Source organism: Anneissia japonica, unplaced genomic scaffold, assembly GCF_011630105.1.
Source record: "Anneissia japonica isolate Jap-2015-1 unplaced genomic scaffold, ASM1163010v1 scaffold287584_len476085_cov161, whole genome shotgun sequence".
NCBI classification, from domain to species: domain Eukaryota; kingdom Metazoa; phylum Echinodermata; class Crinoidea; order Comatulida; family Comatulidae; genus Anneissia; species Anneissia japonica.
Genome location: NW_022693058.1, coordinates 255,164 through 266,833, shown reverse-complemented (window position 1 = coordinate 266,833; position 11,670 = coordinate 255,164). Strand labels below are relative to the sequence as shown.

The 11,670-nt window shown below is 34.5% G+C and overlaps 1 protein-coding gene across 1 annotated transcript; it reads right to left on the bottom strand.

Moving 5' to 3' along the window:
• Positions 1-3,876: 3,876 nt before the first annotated feature.
• On the bottom strand, positions 3,877-6,061 carry LOC117100621 (cyclic AMP-dependent transcription factor ATF-4-like). Its single transcript, XM_033240413.1, has 3 exons — positions 5,901-6,061; positions 5,372-5,614; positions 3,877-5,212 (listed from the first exon to the last, which is right to left on the bottom strand). The coding sequence occupies exons 2-3, from the start codon at positions 5,550-5,552 to the stop codon at positions 4,386-4,388; spliced, it is 1,008 nt and encodes a 335-aa protein (XP_033096304.1). The 5' UTR covers positions 5,553-5,614; positions 5,901-6,061; the 3' UTR covers positions 3,877-4,385.
• Positions 6,062-11,670: the final 5,609 nt, after the last annotated feature.

Here is an 11,670-nt window from a genome sequence, read left to right as displayed (position 1 = left end):
GGTTTATGTTCTGGTTGCTATGGTTTTTGTAACGTTTAGCGTGTAGGGACGCACGCGCGCATAGAATGTCGATGCCAGAGTTATAACCTATGGCTACGTTCAGACCTGTGAGATACGCCAGGCGTATCTAACGCCGGGCGTACGTTAATCCATGGCGTAACTAGCGAGATGTCCAGACTGGGCGATTAATGAACGCTAGCGTAAGTATTCGCGCGAAATATTCGTATTCGTAATTCGCGCATTTTATTTTCTGTTTACATCTAGGTTTGGTTTGATTGGTCAAATCTTGGCTGAGTTCAAAATCACCGATGCATGACTGTCGTAAATCAGTGGCGTACGCTAATCTGGGGTCTGTTGCTGGATTACCGTACACCAGTGATTGCGCGATAATACTGGCGTTCGCTACGCCGCGCACAAGTTCACACCACTCGATTAACGTTACGCTAGCGTAAGTCGTTGTGTCTGAACATAGAGATATAATAAGAATACTAGCCTTTGATGTCCCGAGATGTGCGTCCTTTTGTTGAATTACCTTGGTGCAACACACGTCACGCGAATAGAGTTACTGCACGCGCCCACCTGGATTCCAACAATTGAATTAGCCTATGGAGACGGAACAAACCGCAATTAGCACCGTAATGTACTGGAGTTGAATCCCTCACTTAAAACATACAATTTTATCGTAATAATACACCGCACCGCAAACTGATCCCCAACCACAATTAATAAACACACAGCACCCATCCGATAACACGACAAAGGTGGCGCCAGGATTTGCCCGACCGGGGGGGGGGGGAACGGGGGCGATGCCCCCGACGAGGTGTCAGATTTCCTCGACGAAAGCAAAGTGGGCATGGTCGAGCTGCGATTAAAAGGTTCCGAAAGTGGTCCTTGGGCGAAGGCCCCGAAAATTTCGACAATTTAGGGGTTTCAAAGGCTTATTTAATCGATTTTAGAGTCTACTAATATGTAAAAAATACATAAATAATATGTTTTTTTATCTATTTGGAAAAATTCCCTTGTAATTTAATACACCCCTATTTAATGGGCTCCTCATCTTACGAGCTTTGATTTCGGAAAATTATCCTTAACTGTAATTTTTTTTTTCGGAAATTGTTTGATTATAATCACTTTCGCCTTTTAATTTATCTTTTGAATTTAATTGTAACTCTTTTTCCCTAAACCTATTATTTAAATACTGTATAATATTTCTGAATGTCAATATCAAAATTTATAATATATTTTTAAATAACCATTAAAGTAAAGTATTTTTGATATTGTAATATAACAACTTCAAAAATAATTTTGTCTAAATAATGTAGTTTGCATATAAACAAAATTTAATAGGCCTAATTGTATTTTTAACCTTGTAAATAAAAGAACTGCAATTCTTATTGTTTAAATTATATCTAATTTTTATACATTTTAAATTCTGAATTATCTAATAATAAAGCGTTTTTGATAATTTTAATGAATTTTAATTATAATTTTCTGTAATTTTTAAATTGTAAATTTTAATGTTATTCCTAAATTTTTCTTTGAGCCTGTTTTCCACTTGGCGAATATATTCGCGCAAATGAAAAGCGTTTGCTCATGCACATTCACATTTCTATCGGAGTTTTAGCTAGCGAAAAAAGGCGCAACCAATCAGAACTCAGGAAGCGAACCGACGCTTTGATTCGTAACCAGCTTAAGGCCAGTGGCGTAGAAAAATATTTTTCATTGGGGGGATGATTGGCGTGTTAGCCAGTGTCGTAACAGGCGCAAGAGGGGGGCAGGGGGAAACTGCCCCTCCCCTGGTGGTTTTTACCGGGCTGACCAAGCCGTCGTACCGGGCTGGGTAATAAGAGAAAAGAAAGAGGGGAGAGGGAGGGACAGAGAAAAAAGAGGAAAAGAAAAGGAAAGAAAAAGAGAAGAGAAAAATAAAGACAAGAATAAAAAGGAAGATATCATAATGACCAGACTCACAACACCCTGCAACCCCTTCTCCACTTCAAAAACTGTCATAACTCCTTTGATCTATGCTGCCCGATGGCGTAACCACTGGGGGGGGGGGGAAGGGGAAATATCTATCTTTGAAAAATCTTCCCCACCCCTTTATAAATGCCCTTTCATCCCCTGAAAGTGCCTAAAAACTTCAAATTTCGCGCGCATTTCTTGTTAACATGGCCCAATTTCCTCTAAAAATTGCACATTTTAGGGTGTTTTGATCAATTCCAACCGAAATTAAAATTAAAAACACAGGGGGACAAGGGGAAAATATCCATCTTTGGAAAATCTTTCTCCACCCCTTGACAAATGCATCCTCTGAAAGTGCCTAAAATTCTCAAATTCTTTTCGCGCATTTCCTGTTACGGTAGGCCAATTTCCTCTATAAATTGCACATTTTAGCGAGTTTTCATCTATTCCGACGAAATTAGAATTAAAAACACAAAAATATTTTGCGCGCTTGGCGCGCATTTTTTAGGGCTTTTTTAGTTTTATCCTTTTAAGTTATTTAAGCACATAATAGTCCCAAATTCAAGAAAGACAAATTTAAGATATGTCATTTTAACCTAAAAGAATTGAAGGGCCTCAATGTGTATAGATGGTGAAAGAATATGTTTGTAATAAATAAAACCATGATGAAAATGCTTATATTTAGTTTCAAACACACGTGTGTGGCCGATATTATAAATAAGATAAGCCCTATGTCGTATTGTTTTCTACCGGAGTGGGGTGGTGGGGTGGGTATGGTAAATTACTAACCGGGAAATGAGGATTGTATGTTTATTATGATTATTATGATTATTATTATTATGATTATGATTATGATTATGATTATGATTATGATTATGATTATGATTATGATTATTATTATTATTATTATTATTATTATTGTTATCATTATTATTATGTTGTAATGATGTTGTTTGTACTGTTCTTTAATTTTATTAAAGAGGGCCCCTGAATATCAGTTAACCTACTGGGCTAAACTAGAAGGGTTACCCTCTTTAAAGATGGTTGAAATAAAAAATTAAAAATAATAAATACCCACTCTGACCCAAGACCCCTGTTACACACCCTTCAGTGTGAAATGTGGCTCTCTTTGCAAGCACATCTAACATCTAAAGAAAGAAGAGCTTAGATTGGTACCAGATAAAATAATTTTGTTATCAACATAATACATCTTTGTAAGCGCATAAGACAGTGCAAATTATATCTGTGACAGTCTTTTGAAGTGTGTAAAGCTCCATATCCCATACAGTCAAAATATTGGGGAAATGATACAATGGACCATCCCCTTGTCAAATATTGGGGATATATCCCATCTCCCCCCCCCCCCCCCCCCGGATCTACGCCTATGCTTAAGGCTGGTTTTCCACTATTCGAATTTATTCGCTCTAATAAAAGCGTTCCTGAGCTCTGATTGTTTGTGCAATTTTTTGCTTCGCAAAAACTCCGATAGGAATGTGAATGCGCATTAACCGACGCTTTCGATTCGCACTAATAAATTCGTCTAGTGGAAAACCAGCTTAATGTCGACTGACCTTGATAGGAACACGCGCAGTCGCAACTACGAATTAAGCTTATTCTTATTATCTATGGCTTAATCAAAACTACCAGCTACCGCGCGCTGCTGCTCTACGATCATGCCCACACAACACGTGGGTGGAGTCACAGCATGGCCACCTGGATTCGAATAAGCGCATGCGGGTCGTCAGCAGACGAAGAGGGCGATATGCGAGATGCCTAGACACCAGAAACACAATCTCAATACAGTACTGTACTGCAAGCCCTCTCGCTTAAGAGTCCTAACACCACCGCCGCCGCTCCTCAACCACACAGCACCCACGTATAACGACGCAGTAGTACAGTACAAGCAAAAGACAAAAATCAATTTCACATTTTATTGACGATGCAAACTACAGTATACAATTTACAAAACAAGGAAGCAAGACTACTGATTAAAAGCTCTTCTTTGGAAACTGTCATTATTGTATACGGTATTTACAGACTACCTACGTTTGAATATCAATCAATACTCAAAATGTACTTCTATCTGAATGTAACAGATACCAACCAACATACTTATAATAGGCTGGAATGACATTTTTGTTTCTTTTTGAGCAATAATTTGTTATAAAATTAATAAACATCTTTTTAATTACATTACAGTATATACATGGACCCTTTCAGACTTAGCCGACAATAAGGGATAGAACACGTTGTTTTGTGTGACCTTGGAAATATTGAAAGATGCAGCCTGTAAACTTTCATGTCTTTTTAAATTTGTTCTAAATCTCTTAATGACATCATGCCCGTAGGTGTGATGTCATCACGAGAAATAAGGAATTTTTTAAACAGAAAATTTGATAATAATGTAGTGCAGAATCTTCAGTATTTTACTTCTTTTTATGTCCCATTTCCTTCAACTGACCCTTTACAGCAAGTACTTCTTGTAACAGGTCCTTTAGGTATTTGATTTCTTTTGTCATTGACTCTACAGTGTCTTTTAATTCTACATTCCGTTTTTCTAATCCGTCGAGTTCACATTTTGTGGACTGTGCCAGTGATCTTTTTTTCTCACGATATCTTGTGGCTGCTTGTTTGTTCTGATCTTTTTTCCTTTCCTTCCTTGAGGGTTTAACTGTGCCACTTGCAGTTTTAAGGACCGACCTCGCTCTTGATTTTGATGGCTTGGGTTCTATCGCTTTAGTTTCTATAGTTGAAAGAGGGCTGATGGGATTATCCGAAACTGAGGAGCAAACAGAGGATGCTGGGGATCCTGCAGCAAATAGAGCCATCTCCTCAGAATCAGGGGAGCCAGGGGAAAATACAGGTGCATCCATGTTCTCAGGAGATTCTGGAGAGCCAAAGACAAACACAGCCACATCCTCAGAGGATGTAGCACTAGATAAACCCGATGTGGCACCTACAGCTTCCCACACTTCGTCATTGCTAAATTCAGTCAATGCATCAGCAAGTGAATCTTCCTGGGTATTGGTCTCTTGAATAGGAAGAGGCTGCAATGGCGAGACTGATTCTGCAACGAGCTGGTTAAGGAGATCCAGGTCAGAAAGCTCCGATTTTCCATCCTTTTCTACCAAAACCTCCAATGGAGGGAGCAATGGCGGAATATCTGCTACAGATTCATCTGACAGTTCCTGGATATCCTCCAGGAAGTTGAGGTTTACCTTCTCAGACATCCATTTGGGAAACAGCATGTCATCTGTAAGCAAATCAAAGATTAAAACTAAAATTTTAATACATTTGTTATCACATACTCGTCAGACTTTCGGTAAAGCAACTTTGTCATGGCGAGGCAAAACTGGCAGGCCCAGTTTGATGATTTTTAATTTTACTATTTCAATTGCAGAACAGAATTTACCTGTTGGATACATGGAGTCAAGCTGGTCCAAGAGATTCCCAGCTGGGCCGATCAAGTCGGACAATTCCATGTCATCTTGGACGTCTTTCACGCATACCTTCTGATCATGAGGAGAGAAGAGCTCTAGCTCCTCCTCGAACATCCACTGGTCGTAGTCCATTGTTGTAGTCATCATGCACATGTGATTTCTTCTCTTGTTGAGTATATAGTTCAGTTAACTGGTTGGTTTCCATTTTGAATTGCCTAAAAGAAGAAACCATCATATTAGTCAATACAGTATTAATTATTTATTATAAACCTAGGCTCAAAACAAGAGTGAACGTCAGAATATGTTGCCATTAATTTTTTTTTTTCCCTTTGGAAGAGACATCTGGTTGATTCGCTGCCACATCATAACAAACATCACTCACAAGACAATCACACCACCACATTGCTACAACACAAACTGTACCCGACCCAGTCACCTGCTTTGCTTTGCTTTTTTCCAATCAAAATCATTATAAAAAATAATTATAAATTGTATACTTACGCCATGGTGACGTTGCACCGAGAATTTGCTGAGCAATGCCTAGAGTGCGGTACGAAATTTTAAAACGCCATTTTGCCCTTTGGAGCAACGGTTGTAAACTTCTTTGATAGAGAGCAAATACAAGAATGCTGAGTTGACCGATAGTGCGCGAAATCCAGACGTGTATTGCTGGCCTCATAACTTAGAGCCCATCGATGCAATATCAATCCGCAACTAAAAAATTAATAATTTCACCGTTATTTACAACAATGTGTAATTATCGAATAGCCAAAATGATAACACAAAATTTAACAACAATCACTGTTAACCCAATATTGCTCTTATTGTAATCTAATTTATCAGAAATATTTTACTTTATTTACGCGTAAATATCCATACTATGTACGTAAACAGGAAAGGGGACGTTTCATTGCTACAATTCATTGCATCAGCCACTACAATCTGTTGACAGCACTTAGCTCCTATTGGTCACTCATCAATTACGTTGGTACTGTTCACGTGAACATGTTGCATTGATTGGTCAGCTTGCAGAATGACGTCATTTTTCTAAATTTAGACCACAACCATGTGATCGATGCTCCGTACTACGACGGAAATCAGGTTGGGACTGGTTTGTTTTGTTATTTGTGTGACGTGGGTGTTTGTTTTTTTTCTTTTTCCTTCCACCACCTACAGCTCAAGTGAGTATTGTACCGTGTTGTACCAAGGAGGTATAAAAATAATTTCACATGTGATTGTGACAAAAAGAATGCATTATTTTGCTCAAAAGTATGAATAGTAAAAATACTGTAGAGTGTTTCCCCAATTCATTGGACCCCTTTAGTACCAACTGTCCTCTTCATATACAGTATACTCTTTAATATAATAGATGACCCCTTAATGTTTTGTTGGTTGCCTGAGCTGAGACAGGGGTTGAGATAGGTCCCCCCCACCCCAAATGAGAATTTTTTTCTGGATGGCTGGAAATGACTCTCAGACTGTGACAGACATGTGTTGGCTTGGTGTGGACCTATTTACGTATAAATATTTTTTTTATGATCTGACTGCCCGACAAGCTCTGTCCGACGGGGGCTTGACCTGTTTAGTGGGGACTTAAGCCCGTCCCCACGCTGATGCCACCACTGATCAGCTCCCACCCCATTTAAAAACTCTTACATACGCCACTGCAACCTCGCCCGATGAAAATAAGGTCTCCCTCTAATTAACAACCCCTCAAATTAAAAACTACATCAAATTAAATACCACTTTTCTATGGTCCCAAACTTACAAATATATTTCATCTTTGTTATTCTAAAGAGCATAAAAACTCTGGTTCCGAAAGGGTCTTTAATTGGAGGGTGACCTGTAGTTCCTTTCCTTGGGGGGGGGGGGGGGGGGGAAGGGGAGACAAACTTGCAGCACCAATGTATTAGACGTTACTGACTAGCTCACACACAACACCCGCAATATTATAATAAAGAAACAATAAAACAAGTGAATTCCAAAGGTTTAGATTTTGTATTTTTTTTTTCACATAACTAAACACAAAAGCTTCACTAGGCCATCTTGACAATTTTTTTGAAACAGTACAAAATCATTTATCTTACCCAAGATACCTTCTGTCAAATCATTCACAAAAATATAATATAAGCAACTTAAAAAATTTAGCCAAACAGATCTTCCACCAAAATTTCATTTCGATTCAAGGAAAGAGATACTTATTTGCTGGTTAAGCTTTGATGTGTGGAAGAATTTCTAAAAACATCTGTCAGTGAAGAATTTGCAAACAATGATATACTAAGGAATAATTATACATTGAAAAATCTACATTTTGTATATATACCAGGAGTTTTTCACAGCCTAAAAAAAAACTTATAAAATGACAGGCATAATACAAGAATTTCACACTACAATATGAACTCTTTATGAATTTATCACTCAGGTAAACACTAAAATAAAAAAATTATAAACATCTCTAAATGCCAGGCACATTTATCTTCCAAAAAAAACAATTAAATAAATTAAATAATAAAAAATATTATCACAGAATTGTTTAAGTTATCACACCATTTTTATCAATGTAAAATTTGTTTAAGTTTATATATATGTAATCATATATATATATATAATGAATATGTATATATACATTATATATATAAATATATACATACATAATATATACATATATATGTGTATATATATAATAGAATCCGATGTAGTACATATAAATACAGTATTCATAGAAAATGAAGCGCTTCTCATTGAGCCTGATTCTTGTAGGATATTATTCTTAGTTAATACTATCATTTAATTCTACAATTTATTACTCACAATTAGTTTAAAATAACATGACAATTATGGGAACAAATACTATCATGAAATTCATTGACAAACACCGGTAAGAAGTTTCTATTTAATAGTAATTACAATTAAATATTCCCCCCAAAAAACTTCAGGTCAGTGGATAATTCTTTACACCACACAGAATAGGAAATATCAAACATAAGTACCGTTCAATAAAACCTACAAAAACTGAATTTAAAAAGGTTAACTCTCATGTTTTTTTTATAATTATATATTAATAAATAACATTAATAAAATAATACACAAGCATTTACAATATTAGCAAAGAGTATCAAAAACCAGAGCTAAAAAATCTGAACCAGTCCATATCAATTAAAAGTGCATTAACATTTACTGGTAATTAATGAACACAACATTTTCAAGTTTTTTTTGTATCTGTATACAGGTGTGAAATGACAGCATCATGCCAATATATGAACATGTGTGTCCCATAAAACTTAATTATGACATCATCAGTGTAACTCAATGTAATTTTAATATTCCCAACCATGCTTAGTGCATGGTTTGTTATATTTTTTAGTGTAGACAGATATTTAATCAGATAAATATTTCAATGTAGATTGGACTACAAGATAACATTAAATTTATTTAACTTGACATCTTTATTCGTTCGTTATATGGAGATTTCTAATTAAAATTTAAAAAAAATTAAAAAATCAATAATAAAATAAATGAATGGATGTCTGAGACATTTCATTATCAGTAATGCTATGAAAATCCACTGTCAGAATTAATTAATTTTTCTACAGAAATAATATTAGGGAAGATTGTATGGTATTAGAAACGTTGATGAACTTATGGTTTTATAAGTTAATTACTACAGCTAATTATGATATTCAGAGGTAAAAAATGTTGGAACCAATGTACTAAAAAAGTACAAGAATATCTTTCAATGAATATACGAATAAAGTACAATTCCTAAACATAATTCTGTCATTAGTCTTCAATTTGGTATTGAAGCTGTTTAGTTCAAATTGAAATAAATCTGTAAGAATCTCTTGTTAAAAAAACTGAATAACCTATTTTGGTAAAATGGATAACAACAGAACTTATAATTTCATGCATGCAACATTTGGTAGCAGACGAATGCCAAGCAAACATTCTCACAATAAAATACTGTATCTTTTATTTGCTCAAATAAGGGGATGATGATGTCATATGACACCCATACATGGGAAAATCACAGGTACCTCATTTCGCGGACATACTCTGAAAACTCGTTAGTATAAAATGGGTGAAAAAATTTGGAGGAAACTTTAAGAATTCTACAAAGCTCAGCTGCTGTTGCCTGCTAAATGTTATATGTCAATTTTGAAGGAAGGGCTCAACATTTAATACTATTCACATCAAAATAAACAAATAACAATATAATAATTAAAAGCAATAAGGATTTTATACAGAGCAATAAATTACATAAAAACAGAAGAAATAAAACATGTTGATTAAAAAAACACTATTATAAAAACTACACTAGATGGGAACAAGAGCAAGGAATGTTGGGTAATAAAAGTAAAAGAACACAGGTAGCGTCCATAAAAAACATTTAAAAATACGATATTAGAAGTACAGTAAAATAATAGAATTTCGGAAAATTTACCACTAAAATAAAATATATGTATTCTAAAAAAATAATCTAGAAACTAACTCTGGTAAAGAATTTCTTTTGATGTAAATGAAATTATAAACATTACTTTTTTTGTTGTAAATAGGATTTTAACATCAACCGTACTGACACACATTTATATGCTTATTTATTGGCTTGAGAGTTTGTGGATCAGAATCTTTCTAATATTTGTAACTCAGATAAAAACTGTTAAATTACAGCAAATCAATTGATACAAATTTGGGATACAAGAATTATTATTTTTTTTAAATTGAAAAATAAACAGCTCAAATAATCAGAATTGTAACGAAAAAGGAGACCCAGGAAATTTTGTTTAGTCAGTTTGTACACAAAAAGGAATCATTATAAATTGTTGGAACTGCAATAGTTTAAGTTAAAAAGTGTTATTTGTGAATTTTACAGAATAATTTTCACGGGTTTCAATACATGTATTTTGGTCATAAAGCTCCAGGTCTCTGTTCAAAAGCAAACCCCACCTGGACACAATTTGATGTCCAGTAAGGTGTGGGATGGCTTATATCAGTCTTAATACAGTGTGGACGTCCAACTACACAGAAAAAGGTTAAACGTAAATGCATGATAGAAGATGAAAAAAAAAAAAAAAGCAAATATTTGTAGATGTATAATCTGTGATGAGTTAAAAAAAACCTTAAAAATTAAATCAATATTCAAATTTTGAACATAATTTATTACATAAGTTATTGCCTTCCAATAACTAATTCGAACTAAAACAAAAATTGATTCAAATTCAAAAAATGTTCTTTACAATAAAGGGATGCAAACATTCCTTTGTACAGAACTTTAAATTGGCTAGTAATCAATTTTCTTGTAGAAACAAAATTGAATGACTAGACAAAATTGAATAACTTTATATTTCTTATTTGAATTTTTAAGGTTTTTTTCCCCAGGACCTCACCACAAACAATATATCCTAAAGGAAAAATTAAACAAATTTTATTATATAGTAAAAAAATATCACTGACAAAATTCCTAGGAAAATTTAAAACATGGATTATTTTTCAACTAATAACACTATTTTTTAATTTTTAACTACTTGTAAGACTTAAGAACATATGCATTTCGTCAAATTCATTATACTGTACTATTGAATATTTGGTCTTCAATAACTAAAATATCAACACAAAAATGCAACATACAAATTCATATTTTGTATATAAAGTTAACTACACATATAGTGGTGGGTAACATTACGTTATTTTGGGGTTACACTGTGATACTTTCATGATGTCATCGAAAAAAGCAAATATTAAACAAAGAAAATAACGTTTATAGATTTGGATATAGCCATTTATGACTAAACCCCTGTCCACACTTATCAGGTTTTCTGCGACATATACATGTGATATGGTATGCCCATATATGGGTGTGATATGAAATCATCATGCCTATATAAGGGCAAATCAAAAACATTTGTGACAGAAAAAATGAGTGTTGACAGACCTTTAATCATTTTCATTTACATCGAACCATTAACAATTACGTATCCTGATCATTTCTCACCAATTGTGGACAATAACTTAAAAGCAATTCAAATTGTATGCAATCCCGTAAGGCTAGCGGGATTTTAAGGAATAAATAAATGAAATCAAATATATTTTAATATTGACAGCAAAACAAGAAAAATCATAGAAAAATCACACTAGAATGAGATATTTGAGCGTTTCTGTTACCAATTATGTGCAAAAATTACATTCAATTACGTGTAATTGGTACCCTTCGCATATACTTTCAAGAAAGCAAGCGATTCTCTCTTCAGCTCTCAAAATATAAAACCGAATATTA

Coding starts and splice junctions, on each gene's coding strand:
- LOC117100621 (XM_033240413.1), bottom strand. CDS start 5,552: ATGTGCATGATGACTACAACAATGGACTACGACCAGTGGATGTTCGAG. Junction 5,213..5,371: donor TGACTCCATGTATCCAACAG/GTAAATTCTGTT, acceptor ATTTGCTTACAG/ATGACATGCTGTTTCCCAAA.